This window comes from Spinacia oleracea, chromosome 6 (genome assembly GCF_020520425.1).
Source record: "Spinacia oleracea cultivar Varoflay chromosome 6, BTI_SOV_V1, whole genome shotgun sequence".
NCBI classification, from domain to species: domain Eukaryota; kingdom Viridiplantae; phylum Streptophyta; class Magnoliopsida; order Caryophyllales; family Amaranthaceae; genus Spinacia; species Spinacia oleracea.
Window position 1 is genome coordinate 11,388,321 of NC_079492.1, and position 15,493 is coordinate 11,403,813.

General features: G+C 44.9%; 3 protein-coding genes across 4 annotated transcripts; 2 read left to right on the forward strand and 1 right to left on the reverse strand.

The window, feature by feature from the left end:
* The first annotated feature begins 1,461 nt into the window (after positions 1 to 1,461).
* Positions 1,462 to 3,068, forward strand: LOC110798029 (putative cysteine-rich receptor-like protein kinase 9). Its single transcript, XM_056831905.1, has 3 exons — positions 1,462 to 2,229; positions 2,398 to 2,546; positions 2,966 to 3,068. The coding sequence occupies exons 1-3, from the start codon at positions 1,462 to 1,464 to the stop codon at positions 3,066 to 3,068; spliced, it is 1,020 nt and encodes a 339-aa protein (XP_056687883.1).
* Positions 3,069 to 3,658: 590 nt separating this feature from the next.
* LOC130464121 (uncharacterized) lies at positions 3,659 to 7,216 on the forward strand. 2 transcript variants are annotated; one of them, XM_056833532.1, is made up of 4 exons: positions 3,659 to 3,883; positions 4,070 to 5,096; positions 5,216 to 6,228; positions 6,331 to 7,216. In XM_056833532.1, the coding sequence occupies exons 1-4, from the start codon at positions 3,704 to 3,706 to the stop codon at positions 6,934 to 6,936; spliced, it is 2,826 nt and encodes a 941-aa protein (XP_056689510.1). In that variant the 5' UTR covers positions 3,659 to 3,703; the 3' UTR covers positions 6,937 to 7,216. The 2 variants fall into 2 exon arrangements, with proteins under 2 accessions (XP_056689510.1, XP_056689509.1); XM_056833531.1 differs by having other exon boundaries at positions 3,659 to 5,096.
* Positions 7,217 to 7,944: 728 nt separating this feature from the next.
* LOC130462920 (uncharacterized) lies at positions 7,945 to 15,335 on the reverse strand. Its single transcript, XM_056831906.1, has 4 exons — positions 14,524 to 15,335; positions 10,019 to 13,801; positions 8,597 to 9,959; positions 7,945 to 8,454 (listed from the first exon to the last, which is right to left on the reverse strand). Exons 1-4 carry the CDS (start codon positions 15,333 to 15,335, stop codon positions 7,945 to 7,947), a joined length of 6,468 nt encoding a protein of 2,155 aa, XP_056687884.1.
* Positions 15,336 to 15,493: the final 158 nt, after the last annotated feature.

Consider the following 15,493-nt stretch of genomic DNA (forward strand, 5'->3'; position numbering starts at 1 on the left):
TTAAAAAATAAAAACAAAATAATTCAAATCACAGAGGAGAGAGAACAACCTGGAACTACGCTTTTCCGGCAGTCGAAGGCGGCATTTTAGTAATCCTATCTTTAGCAATAGGAACTATACTTTCAAGAACAACCTATCAAGAACAAAATTATCAAAATACGAATAAATAATCCAAATAAAACCAAACAAATCTCTAATTAATATTCATCAGGCCAATTAATCTGATTTACAAACAATGGTGGCGAATAAATAATCCCAAATTATCAAAATACGAATAAATAATCCAAATAATACCAAACAAATTAGATCAAAGCAAACCCAGAAAGATCATCAAGATAAATCTCAATTGAACACCAAACAAAAATGGAAAAATGAATTCACCTTCGAAAATAATGGTGGCGACGGCGGTGATCGGAAGCGCACGATGGAGGCGAGAGATAAAGGGAGACACCTTCCGATGACGACAATTTGGGGAAATAATGGTGGCGACGGCGGTTGAGGGTGGAGGCGATTGAAGACCTTTGCGAGGGAAGGAGATCGGAAATTTGTGGGAGATCAAAGGAGATGAAGATTTGAGGGAGATCGAAGGAGATGGAGATTTGAGTGATCGAAGATTTGAGGGTTTGAGGGAAGGAGAGAGAAGGTATGTGAGAGAAGAAAACGGGAGGGGAGAGCGAAGGCCGAAGATTTGTGTTGCAGCTAAAGTGTGAAGGATATTTTCGTCTTTTTGCTTGGGAATACGAAAAGTTAAGTTACCAAAATGCCCTCAGCTGTTGGCTTATATAATAGAGATATAGTTACACATGTGACATTGCTCTTGTTTTATGATCTTCGACACTCCTTCATTGCCGGGTCAATGATTTTTTCTTGCACTCATTAAGTGTACAGCTAAGTGTTTGACTTAATTGGTATATTTGTTGCAATTTGCTAACGGTTGAACGGTATGGTGGGCATGTACCCGGCTCTAAAAATTATTATTTCGTCATTAAATTTGACTTTTTATTTTGTCTTTTACAGTTTTGCTTTCATATCCTTTGTTCTAATCTCAATAGGCTCATGGCTTCGGCTGCAAATAATTGACTATCTTCAATGATATGATTTATAATAAAATATTAAACAGATATTGATTAAACAAAACAGAGTGTACATATAATTCAACGGTTATCGTATTCTACATTGCGTGGCAAAGAACATACTCAAACATATCCGTGGTTGAACACTACTTGAACATCGACTATAAATCCATCTTCTTCCCGGCTTTTGCTTCACCGCGTACCACTAATACATCACCACGCAATTGTTTCAGTCTCCTCACAATTGTTATTGTGGGGATCGAACACGCTTTTCACCCTACCAAATTCAGCCCTAATCACTACTGAACAAACAAACAATCGGTATTTTCCTATATATATCTCTAATACAACAGATCTCTCTAACAACATAACACATCGATAATTGACCATGGGAAATTCATACAACATAATTCTTCTATCTTTTTTATTGTCATGTTATCTTAATAATCTTGTTATCTCCCAAGGCACAGCCAGAGACTCATACTCATCCAGATTACAAACTAGCAGATCTTTCAGTTGTTTACAAGCGGGAAATGCAAGTATTCCCTTCCGAAACAACGTAAACATCCTTCTACCCGATTTCAACCAGCAATTCTCCAGAATTCGCTATCACAACACAAGCATCGGCAACAGTTTTCCTAACAGAGTCTATGGCTACTACATGTGTCGATCAGATGTCACCCTCGAGGTTTGTCATAGTTGCATACTCAACAGCACACAGTTCGCTATACAAGCAGACTGCGACCAGGTCGAAGGGACTTATTTCGCAGAGTTGTGCATCTTTCGGTATTCAAATCACAATATGTATGGCTTATGGGTGAACACGGTAGCAGTGTCTGACTACATTGAAGCAAATGTATCGAATTACCAGCACTTTAATCTTACATTGGCAACCACATTGGAAAATGTGATCAACGAGGGTGCTAGATTGGGTTTCGCCACCCGTGAAGCTAATGTTTCAGGAGATGAGACTATATACAGCATGGCTCAGTGCACACCTGATATTGTAGGTGTGAATTGCAGTCAATGCTTACGATCTGCAAGTTCTATTCTTAGAGATGGTGCTCCGGCTGGCTTTGCTACCATGAATAAATGTTATCTCAGATATGATAATGTCTCGTTTTATGATATTGGAGGGCCGAATGTTAATACAGGGGTGGGTTTAAGATCATCAAATCTTCTTGCCGTCGTATACTCTATTTTGTTCCTGATTGTGTATAACTTTCTCGTGCCTTTGTAAGGCTTGAACCCTTTTGTTTTTGTGGTATATATCTCGTGCATATTTTTGTAATGTGGTGTAACTTTTTATTTTTTTTGGGTTAAGGAAAGTGGTTGTTCCGGTAGGATTTGGGAACGGTTGGAGATGTCTTGCTGGTTGAGTGCTGCTGTTATCCTGATGATATCCTGCGCAGATAACAAAGATGAACTAGCCTCGAGGGTGATTCGAGGATCCCCCTCCGATGCTAAAGTCAGGTATGATGAGTGATAAGTATTTTGGTTTTAGTGGAAATGATTGTGTTTGCGTACCTTTTGTCATAAATGAAGCCCATATATATAGGCGCGGGTCGGGCGTACGGACAAATGGGTCCTACCCGATTGATAGCGACCCGTTGACTTCTTGGTTTGGTCACGTGCCTCCTCCCTACCGGCTTGTAAGAGATGCTGGTAGGGAATAATAACTGCCGTTAAGGATTATTTGCCTTTATCCTTACAGTTTGGCGATGCTACCAGCCAGCTGGTAGCATACCCGTACAACTAGCCCCCTCAGAGTGAGCATATCTGTCTTGACTGATGTGCTTGCTCTGAAAATAGTGCTCTCCATACAACTAGCCCCCTCAGACTGCGCGCTTTCCGCGAAATGCTGGTGTGTGTATGTGTTAAGTGCTGATTAGCTTTCTCGTAGTGAATACCACCTGTAATTTCGCTGAAACTAAGCAGATAGGGTGTCCTGCTCCCTCTTACCGATATGCTCCTTTGGGGATGCTTGGACGCTGACTGGTCCCCTTGAGATTTTGGATGCTGACTAGTCCCCTTGAGGTTTTGGATGCTGACTAGTCCCCTTGAGGTTTTGGATGCTGACTAGCCCCCTTGAGGTTTTGGATGCTGACTAGTCCCCTTGAGGTTTTGGATATTGACTAGCCCCCTTGAGGTTTTGGATGCTGACTAGTCCCCTTGAGGTTTTGGATGCTGACTAGCCCCCTTGAGGTTTTTGGAATTTTTTAGGAAGTATTTTGAATTTGTACCGCTTAAATTTATTCCACGTGTGATGCATCTGCGTGCTATGCGACGCGTGTCGCTTTATCATTTTATTTCAATGGCTGAGATTTGCTCTGTCCTTTCAACTGCCTTTAACTGTCAAATCGCCCGTTTTCCTCGATTTTTGACTATTTAACTTTCTTTTCTTAAAACGTCAAAACACTTTCGCTCTTTTCTTCAAACTTTTCTCTCTCTTTCTAAAATCTTCTCCTTTGTTCCTGCGAGTTATTTTTTCGGCGTTGTTTCTGTTGCTGACTGTGGTGCTTGCGGAAGTGTTGTACCTCGGTTCTGGGCTGCTAAATTTCCGTTGTGCGAGAAGGTATAGTCTTTTTTGTTTTTGTTTCTTCCTTCGTATAGGTTTATATTTGGGTGTAATGTCGGGTGAGCGAGATAGTGATAATGTGTTGAGTGGGGCTGGGTATGACGATGCTGACCCTGCGTCTACCTCTGACGATGTCAATTTTGAGGATGATGATAAACCGTCTGCCTCTGACTATTTTGAGCCGTCTTACGAGGATGCTGCAAAGGAATTACAGGCTCATATGCGCAAACAGGTACGAGCCGACATTCGTCATGATTTGAATTTAGTAGATAACTGCGAAACAATCCCGGCAGTGGATGCTCCCTCTATTGCCCTTGAGTACGAACTTCGATCATGGACGCAATTTATGGACCCTGCCGGTAAAGGATATGGTGACTATGGCACTAATTTTGGCAATGTTGTTGTGTCTTTTAACCAGGATGCCGTCAGGGGTGCCCATCTAGAGGACGTGGCTGGTGGGAGCCGTCAGATGGATGAAGGGGAGGTTAGCAGTCGTGCTAACGATGTTGCGGGGTCCGATAACTCCGCCGGTAGTGGTGGGGGAGATGATGAGGATGTAGGGGATTCAATTTTGGAGTCTGATGATGATATTGGCCGGTTGTGGGATGATGGTGAAGACGTGACCTCTCTGTGTGAGCAGGTTTTGAGAGAAGGGGATCTGGATGTGGAACCAGATTCCGATACGGAGGAGATGAGCTACAGGGTTGAGAGTCCTCCTCCTGCTGGTAGTGCCGTTTACAAAGCTAAAATAATCAAATCTTTCCGTGATAGGGCTATCAAAGACGACCATCCGCGCTGGGCCAAAGAGTATTTGAAACTGCCCAAAGGGTACCGTCTCGTGATTCCTGCTGAGGGGAGTGTGATTTTGGATTGTCCTCCTGATCATATCGGCGTGTATGCCCATCATCTAGATTTCGGCCTCCGATTTCCTCTTCATCCTTTTATAGAGAAGGTATTCCGGGCTTGGAATGTATGTTTGGCGCAGGTAACGCCTCAGGTAGTGAGGAATGTTGTGGCTTTTACCTGGCTGCTATCTTTTAAACAATGGCCCCAAACCATTAACCTGTTTAGGCGGCTGATTTGGTTGAAAAAGTACAAGAAGAAGTCTGGATGGTGGTCTTTTTACACCAAGGCAAGCAAAATGACAGTCAACCCCAAGCTGTCTAGCTGTAAAGATTGGGAAAAGAAGTTCTACTGGTTGAGAGTGCCTTCTGATTTCCCCATTCGGACTCGCTTTCATCTCCCCCGTCCTCATATGAACCATTACCCCATTCGGGAGTTGGGTTTCAGGGAGAAAAGGGCCCACCAGTTTGTGTCCTGTTTGCATGTTGACACCGGTTTGCAGAAGTCTGTGACCGTTCCTAAGTACTGGTTGCCTCCTGCTAAGTATATTTTGGGAAATGGGCCGCTGTCTGCAGTTGGCTTGTGCCACACCCATACTCTTGGTATGGTCGTGGGGCTGATAGCTATATCCCCCTCTTATATTGTTTAAGTATGTTTTTCTTGTTTTGTACGCATTGTTGTTTGTCTGTGTTTAAATCTTTTGTTTGTTTTTTCTTACCAGGTCTGCATACTCTCAACTTTGCTATTCTCGGTTTGGGCAAAGACGGTCGTCCTACTACCAACAACCCTCCCAATCCGAAAGGTGTGTTTTCTACTCTGTCGACCTACGCAACCCAAGCCAACAAAAAGCGTGGTTCGACTCGGGAGGAGGTTGCGAGTGAGTCTCCTGCTAAGAAGACAAAAAGATTAAGCTCCATACCAGCTCCCAAACCACTTTCCATCCGTGCACCCACTGGAGTTGTTTTCAAAACGACTCATACTGCTCCCGACAACCCTGCTCCAAAACCTGTCTTCAAGACCGTCCATACTGCTCCTGACATGGCTGGTGGTTTTAAAAGTTTGGATTGCGGTCGTGGTGCTGCACTTACTGGCAGGCGTCCTCGCGATCGTAACCAACCCTTCACTCGGGTGAATCGGTCTCGAGTGGACGGTACTACACAGCCTGCCCCTGACAAGTCTCAGCAGAAGTCTCCTGAGAAGGGTATTGAATCAGCTGCCGATGCGAACGTCGCAGGCCAAGGGGGTGATGCTGTTGAGAATGTTGAGCCGATAGCCCAACCAGACTTGATGGTTGTGGATCTTATGACTCCAACCCGCCAGAATCAGGAGCAAGAGGTTAATGATACTGATGTTGCTGGTATGGGCCAGAAGACTCCTCCTCTCATGCCTCCTACTCTTCATACCTCTTCTGGGTATGTTCGCCCTAGCCAGAGCGCTGGTACCAGCTCTGGTCTGAACATGGGTGTCTTCGTCCGTCCTGGAGAGTGGATTGAGAAGACTCCGATTTGCTTAACTCCCAGGAAGATGAAGTACTTTGAGGTTCCTCCTGGTGAGCCTGACGAATCCTGGAACCCTAAAATTGATCTTCTTCGTGGTGAGTCGATACTCACCAATGACTGCAAAGGAGGTGGTTGCATGGGTTGGAGGGCTTTGAAGGATCTGGCTACTCCTCGCGACAATCCTGCTGCTGAGATTGACGCGCCGGCTGCCCAACATATGAATGACTTGCTCAAGGTATGAAGTCGGTGCTACTTTTATGGTATGCTTTTTGTATATATATATATATTTGCTCAAGGTATGCATTCGGTGTTGTTTTTGACGAATTGTCTTTTGTAGGCCTGCAACTCTGCAGTGGAGCTTGTGAAGCTGTACCTCTGCTACCAGGAGCAGAATGAAGACCTTCAGAAAAGGCGGGCTGAGCTGGAGAAGCAGGTGAATGACGCCAAGCAAGATCTGGACCAAAAAACTTCTGAGCTGAAAAGGGTGAAGCAACGCAACCAAGAGTTGGAGAATGTTGCGAACAAACTGGAGGCAGAGGAGACCAAAAACAAAGAGCTGTCTGAGAAGTTGCTGGAGGCGGATGAGAAGGCCAAAGTTGCTTACAAGACCGGTGCTCGGGATGGTGCCTTGCGATTTTCTCGATCCCAGACCTATAGTAAGCGTATCACGGATAGTCATAACGGTGGCTGGTTTGCTGCCCACCGTTGTGGCGTTCATGGTATTGGCCTTACCAAGGAGGACTGTGAGGATATTGAGTATGCTTTCCTGGTGGAGGAAAAGCACAGGGTACCAACCGCTTGGGAGTCACAGATCATTCCGGAGGAGATCATTCAGAATGTTGATCCCTTGACTCTCCCTCCCATTGAGCTGAAGGAAGAAGACTACCTGGATCCTGCCCTGCTGTCTTCCAGTACCAACCAGACGGATCATCAACAAGTTTGAAGGTGCGGGCAGTCATCACCGGTATCATCCTGTGGTTCATCTGGCGTTGCTGCTTTTAAAGATTAGTTTATTTTTTTAGACGCCCTTTTGGTATCAGCTGTTTGTGGCACTTTTTGCCCTGGGATATTTTATGCTTGTTTTTGTAAACTTTACCTTGTGCCATTTTTGATCAGCTAACAAATGTCAGTTTTGGTGTTGGCTGTCGAATTTGCTTTATTCGGATGGTGTTGCTCTTATGCTTATGATATTGTGTTGTTTATTTTATTTTTCTATTTTATGCTTGCCCTCATTTATGCAATTGTGCTGTTTGAATCTGGTACTTTACTCCGAGTCAGCAAGCTGATAGTAGCCTTGCTGACTTACTTTAAGGGTTTGATTCGTATCACCCCGAGTCAGCAAGCTGATAGTAGCCTTGCTGACCTCCTTTAAGGGTTTAAATCACGATTTTTGATTATACATTACCCCGAGTCAGCAAGCTGATAGTAGCCTTGCTGACCTACTTTAAGGGTTTGATTCGTATCACCCCGAGTCAGCAAGCTGATAGTAGCCTTGCTGACCTACTTTAAGGGTTTGAATCACGATTTTTGATTATACATTACCCCGAGTCACAAGCTGATAGTAGCCTTGCTGACCTACTTTAAGGGTTTGATTCGTATCACCCCGAGTCAGCAAGCTGATAGTAGCCTTGCTGACCTACTTTAAGGGTTTGAATCACGATTTTTTGATTATACATTACCCCGAGTCAGCAAGCTGATAGTAGCCTTGCTGACCTACTTTAAGGGTTTGATTCGTATCACCCCGAGTCAGCAAGCTGATAGTAGCCTTGCTGGCCTACTTTAAGGGTTTGAATCACGATTTTTTGATTATACATTACCCCGAGTCAGCAAGCTGATAGTAGCCTTGCTGACCTACTTTAAGGGTTTGATTCTTCTGCTTTGAATTCCTCGACTTTCTTTCATTTCATGGACCATAACAGGCCTGGCTCAATCGGCCTTTTTGGGTTAGTGACTACACATAAAACTTTCCAAGGACGCTGGCGTTCCATGAATTTTTTAGTGCTGTTCCACCCATATCCATCAGCCTAAAAGCTCCTGGTACGATTTCTTCCCATATCTGATAAGGCCCCTCCCAGTTTGGGGTTAACTTCCCTTGGACCTTTGCCTTGCCTGTAGCTGCAGTTCTGCGGAGCACCAGGTCTCCTACCTCAAGCTGTCTGTGTTTTACTCTTTTGTTGTAGGCATTACTTATGTGCTGCTTGTAAGCCGCCGACCTGATTTCTGCTCTGAGTCTGATTTCTGGTAGAAGATCCAGCTCCTGCTTTAACAGTTGATCGTTCTTGTTTTCTTCATAATGCTGGATCCTGAATGTAGGTAACCCTACTTCTGCTGGTATCACTGCTTCTGATCCGAAACATAGACGGAATGGGCTCTCTCCCGTTGCTTCCTTAACGGTGGTTCTGTTTCCCCAAAGTATCTCTGGAACAATATCGGCCCAACCAGCCTTATAGTCGTCTAGCTTCTTTCTCGATCATTGCTGCCAGTATCTGCTTGTTGGCAGCTTCTGCCTGTCCATTGCTTTGGGGATGACAAACAGAAGAGTAGGCAAACTTGACTTTGTACGTACTCAAAAAAATTTGAACTGGCGAGCAATCAAACTGTACCCCATGGTCCATCACGATTGCCATCGGTAATCCGAACCTGGTGATTATATTTTTCCATATGAACTTTTTGACCTGATTTGCAGTTATCTTTGCCACCGGTTCTGCTTCTATCCATTTGGTGAAATAATCGACTGCCACTATCAGAAATTTTCTTCCACCGGATGCCGTTGTGAATGGTCCCAGAATGTCCATTCCCCACTGGGCGAACGGTATTGGATTTAGGATTGGCATGAGATCGTTTGCAGGACGATTGATGACTGCTGAAAAAACTTGACATTTTTCACATTTCTTGACGTACTCCTGTGCGTCTGTTAGCATTGTCGGCCAGTAGTATCCTTGCCTTTGGCATTTCAGTGCAAGGGTTTTTCCTCCCTGATGATTTCCACACACTCCTTCATGTATTTCTTCTATCAGTCGTGCCGATTCGTATGCTGATATGCATCGTAACAGAGGCAAGCTAAAACCCCGTTTGTAGAGTTGGCCTCTGATGATTACAAACCAGCATGAGTTTCTAATCAACCTTCTTGCTTCCGTTTTTTCTGCAGGCAGGGTTCCATCTCTCTTGTATGCCCACAAGGTGTCATACCATTCAGGTTGGCTCGTGATTACCATGACCTGATTTCTCAATATTTCAGTGCTCCTTCGATGCATGACTTCCATCATTACTGATTTTACCAGAGCACTTGAGCTGGCCAGTTTTGACAGGGAGTCTGCCAACATGTTCTCTGATCGGGGTACTAATTTTATTTCGAAGCTTTCCAACTGTGCCACTGACTGTTTAAGCTTTTCGGCGTATCGTTTCATGGATTCTTCCTTCGTTTCATATTCTCCTGAGAACTGGTTTGCTACCAGCTGTGAGTCGGTTGTAAGCCTGAGCCTACGAGCACCAGCTGCCGTGCAGATCTGTATGCCAGCGATTGCGGCCTCGTATTCTGCCTCGTTGTTTGATGCCTGGAAAGAGAACTTAATAGCATATTCGAACTGGTCTCCTTCTGGTGAGGTAACTATTACCCCTGCTCCTGACCCTGATTTGGTGACCGAGCCGTCTACTGCTACTTCCCATATTCCTTCCTTTATTTCCTCCTCCTGGTATGATGCTTCGACTATGAAGTCAGACAGTGCTTGGGCCTTTATAGCCATTCTGGGCCGATATTCCATGTGAAACTCTGATAGTTCAATCGCCCATTTTAGGAGTCTACCTGATGTGTCCATTTTTTGCATTGCTTTTTCCAGTGGGTAGTTTGTGAGGACTTGGATCCCGTGTGCATCAAAGTAAGGTCTCAGCTTTCTGGCTGCAATCAATACTGCCAACCCCAATTTTTCTATCAAGGAGTACCTCGTTTCTGCTTCTTGCAGGATGTGGCTGACAAAGTACACCGGTATCTGTGTTTTATCTTTCTCTATGATCAGAACTGCTGCTACTGTGTGTTGAGAAGCAGATATGTATAGCTGCAGATGTCCCCTTCCTCTGGTCGAGCTATTGTGGGTAGGACTTGCAGGTGCCGTTTTACTGCCTCAAAGGCTGCTCTTTCTGTTTCTCCCCACTTGAATTTCTTGTTTTGTTTTAACACGTTGAAAAAGGGCAACGCCCTATCTGCTGATTTGCTAATGAACCGGGTCAATGCGGCCATTCTTCCTGTTAACTTTTGCACGTCTTTTATGCAACCGGGTTCTGGTAGATTCATAATTGCATCTACTTTATCTGGATTGGCATCGATTCCCCTTTCGCTTACTAGGAAACCCAGGAACTTCCCTGATCGGACCCCGAATACACATTTCTTGGGGTTTAACTTCATCCTGAATCTCCTCAGAGTTTCGAAAGTTTCTCTCAAGTCGTCGATGTGGTCGCTGGCCAATCGGCTTTTAACTATTGAGTCATCCACATATACCTCTATGTTCCTCCCTTTCTGGGAAGCAAATACCCTATCCACCAACTTTTGGTAGGTTGCTCCCGCATTCTTCAGCCCAAATGGCATAGCCTTATAGCTGTATACCCCTGAATCTGTGATGAAGGCGGCCTTCTTTCTATCGGCTTTACACAAGCTGACTTGGTGATACCCTGAGAAGGCATCCAGGAAACTCAAAAGAGCGTGGCCACTTGTTGAATCTACCAGCCTATCGATTCGTGGCAATGGATAGCAGTCCTTGGGGCACGCCCCATTCAGATTGGTAAAATCTACGCACATTCGCCAACTGCCATTTGACTTTTTTACCATGACTACATTGGCCAACCATTCGGGGTAATCACAAACTTCTATGAACCCTGCTTCCAGCAGCTTTTCCACTTCTTCTTTTATTGCAGCATTTTTTTCACTGGAGAAATTTCTCTTCTTTTGCTTTATCGGCCTGACTGACTTGTCTACATTCAGACGATGCACTATGATGTCTGGGCTGATACCGGGCATTTCATCTGCAGAGAAGGCAAAGACATCTGCATTTTCTCGTAACAGGCCGATGAGATTGACCTGCTGATCTGCCCCCATATCGGCACCTATTCGTACCGTTCTTTCTGGAACTCCTTCTACTAATTCAATTTCCCGAGTTTCTCCATCTGCAGCTGGCCTTGGGATGCAAACCGGCCTTTCATCAAAACTTTCCATGCTCAAATCCCCTCTCTTTCTTTTGGTTGGCATGTTTGCTTCTCGGGCAAGGTTGGTTTTCGGCACCATCCTTCCTGGTGCCTTTATCGCTGTCAGATAACACGATCTGGCAGTCTCCTGACTGCCATGTACCCTTTCTGTTCTTTCCAGATTTGAGAGATATATCATGGTCAAATGATATGTGGACACCACCGCCTGTGCGTCATGAATGAATGGTCGACCAATTATTACGTTATACGCTGCTGGTACTTTTATCACCAAAAAGTCGACCATTAAGTCCCTGGCTGATGATCCTCTACCTACTTGAACCGGTAGACGGATACTGCCTTCTGGATAGACGCTGGCTCCAGAGAATCCGATAACGGGATAGCTCACCCTTGTTAACTCTCCGTGATCTATGTTCAGCTGGGTGAAAGCTTCCCATAATATGATGTTCGCAGAGCTGCCTCCATCAATCAGGCATCTCTTGACGGGGAAGTTTGCTATCTCGAGTTCCAATACCAGCGGGTCATCATGGGGATATATAATGCCGCGACAATCGTCCGAGGTGAACGCGATGACCGGTAGGGGGATTGGTTCCGGCCATTTCCTTGCGCTATGGTAACTCACCAAATGCCTGTGCTCCTCTAGATTTCTTATTACCCCGCTGACTGTACCTCCATGCACGGGCCCTCCAGAGATCACCCAAACCGTGGGTCTCTTTCCCCTATCGGCCCCATCTTTGCCTGTTTTCGGTAATGACCGGATTTCTTGCCGGGATGGTGGTGCCTGTTCAATCCTACCAGTGGGCTGTGCATACCCTGGCTGAGTAGGTGTATATGGGGCATGACTATGCGAACTGCCCTGCCTGTTATTTCCTCCCTGGCCTTCCTGTCGAACCCTGTACTGGGATAGGTATCCCCTTCTTACCAGCTCTTCGATGTTATCCTTGAGCTCTTTGCAATGCTCCGTGTAATGACCATGATCATTATGAAAAGCACAAAAGTTCTTATTGTTACCTGGGGCATCCATCGGTAACGGTTTTCTCCACGCTGCCGATTTATTTACTGCGTAGATCGTGGCTCTGGCGGTGTTCAGGGGAGTGTACACCTGGTAAGCCCCTACCGGCTGTTGTCTGTTCGGATATCCTCCTCTCTGTTGATGACCCTCCTTTCTACCGTTATCTTTCCGGTAATTGTGTTGCTGTATGGGAACATGATCCTTCTTGGCCGATTGTACTGCCTGATTTCCCCCCATGGGTGATATTAGCATCAGCTCATCACTCCTGATATACTCATTTGCTTTTCTCAAGGCCTCCCCCAGCGAGGTAAATGACTTTCTTCCCAGGTACCTTTTGAACTCGCATTCCTGCATCCCTCTCAACAGAGCCAAGACGGCTATTTCTTGCTGTAAATCTGGTATTGTGATGGATTCGTTGTTAAAACGAGTAATGTATTCTCTCAGCGGCTCCTTCGGCCTTTGTGAGATTGACATCAGCTCTCCAGATGTTTTCTTTCGTTCAACCTTGCTAATGAACCGCCTCACAAAGTCTTCTTGGATCTGCCGAAAACTGAATATCGATCCGGCCGGCAACTTCTTATACCAATCGGCTGCCACCCCTGATAATGTGGTTTGGAACACTTTGCACCACATGGCATCTGAGTCAGAATACAGCATCATGTGTTGTTCGAAAGCGGTGGAGTGATTTTCGGGGTCTGTGGTTCCGTTGTATTTGCACGTCGGCATCTTTACTTTCTCCATAGGTTGCTCCAGTATACCCCTGCAGAGTGGGGAGTCTTTGGGGTGTATGGTTCGCCTCATCGGCTCCTGATGAGGTAGATATCCTTCATATCTATTCCAACCTGGTTGTGGAGACTGTACGATGTACTCTTCGTGATACGGTGTCGATTCCCTACCAGCAGGAAACGACCCTTCTTGCTCTGACACCGACTCCCGGCGTCTAGTGGACCTTTCTCTGCGCCGAGAGCTATGCCTTTTTCTTCTACCCGGATTTTCACTCTGTACAAGTATTGGTTCAGGTTGTGCTGGCAGTACCACTTCATGCTCTAGGGTTTCGTAGAGATTTCTAACCGGCATCACACCCGGGCGATTGCCGGTAACCACGATCTGATTTCCCTCTGTCCTCCTTGAGGACAGTTCAGCCATTGCTTTCATGACGGCCGACGCCGTCAGCAGCTGTTGTGGTGTGAACCTTTGGGACAACGCCGAGAGGTTGCTCTGAATCTGTGGGGGTGATGGGGAATCCTGTGCCCTTTCTTCCATGGACGTTTCGTCCTCTATGATCACGTCGTTCGGGTCTTCAAAACCTGGGGGGGCAATGCTTATCTGTGACTTGAGTGTTTTTGGGGGAGGATCGGTAAGTGGTGTGACTTGGCTGGTTGAGACAGGTAAGAGAGAAGGTTTGACTGCGGGTTGTGCTACTGATGTTGGTGTGATCACTGCTGATTGTGGGAGATTGTTGTTTTTTCTAGGTTTTTTGTTGTTGGTATCCATGATGGCTGATTTACTTGACAAGGTTGGGAAGTCCCCTCCTTCTAGCGCCAATTGTTCCGGTAGGATTTGGGAACGGTTGGAGATGTCTTGCTGGTTGAGTGCTGCTGTTATCCTGATGATATCCTGCGCAGATAACAAAGATGAACTAGCCTCGAGGGTGATTCGAGGATCCCCCCTCCGATGCTAAAGTCAGGTATGATGAGTGATAAGTATTTTGGTTTTAGTGGAAATGATTGTGTTTGCGTACCTTTTGTCATAAATGAAGCCCATATATATAGGCGCGGGTCGGGCGTACGGACAAATGGGTCCTACCCGATTGATAGCGACCCGTTGACTTCTTGGTTTGGTCACGTGCCTCCTCCCTACCGGCTTGTAAGAGATGCTGGTAGGGAATAATAACTGCCGTTAAGGATTATTTGCCTTTATCCTTACAGTTTGGCGATGCTACCAGCCAGCTGGTAGCATACCCGTACAGTGGTTAGTTGTGTTTTTGGTTTAAACTAGACCTGTCAAAGGGGTCGGTCAGATCGTACCACTGCTCATAGTGTAGCCTTTGATAGGATTTTTCGTTCCTGCAGAACTGCTCATACATCATCAATCGGTAAATCTTTGTCTTTGGAGCAATATAAAAAGATAAGATAAAAATATTGGTTTATTCTAAGTTAATTAATTTAAACTTTAGGACCATTTCAAGCAGAACGAAGAAAGGTCAGAGTATCAACGTCACTTTTTCATTAAAGGGACCATTTCTATATCATTCATTTTTCATTTACATCTTATCAATTTATCAATTTATCATAAATTACAAGTATAGTTTACATTAAAGTGACGTACATCGTCAATAACAACACCAAGAACATATGAAAATAACTTGGCATAAAACTACGGTATCCACTACCGAAGAAAGACTCGTCATTGTATTTCAGGAAACAATTATTAGTCAGAACTGTTCCTGATGTAGAAACTGGCTGAATACGTATTCCACTTAGGCAATTACTGCAATTCATAGAGGATATATCAGGCGTGCATTGAACAAGTACGTAAACTTTACCCTGAGTTCCCACAACATCAACTTCCCTTGTAGCGAAGTTAGTCTTTGTCCAGTTTCCGAACCGGGCTTCGTTAACGAGTTCGCCTATCGTGTTCCACACCGTTGTGTTATATCGCGAATTTGGTGCCAAAAGGTCCCCAAATCCTTCATAAATAACCGAAGTATTGTGGCCATACACCAACGCTGTCGAGGTGTTTGCATAGTGTACTACACAACGGAGACGCCGATTGTATACAATACTATTGGAGTAGAAGGTAAGTGTACTTCGATCAAAGACATGTTGTTTTATTTTCTTTAAGCAATGGTTGCATTTTCGAGTACTAATATCACCTCGACAAAGATAATATCCATAAATCCTATCGCGAACGTCGTCACCTGCAAAGGTATTGAAGAAACCGAGTGAAGAGTTTGATATAAAATCGGAGAGGAGAGATTCTAAATTGTTTAGGGTGTTTGGGTTTGTAAGTGTATAACCAGAGCCTCCTAAGCCAATTTGTGCAATATAGTCGGGACCCGAACGCTCTTTGGCGCTAAGGGCAACATTACCAAATTGGAAAAAAATTGTAAAAATGAGAAAGTATTTTGCGAATGCCATGGTTGTGAGATTGCTAATAAGGTTGCTTAATTGACTCCGAAAGTATAGGGAGGATTTTATAGGGACTGTTGCGTATGACATTTGAAAGGCGGTGCCGTGGTTATATATGGACCATTACTAATCATTAAGTTGTATGTTAAGTACTACCTCTATTCATA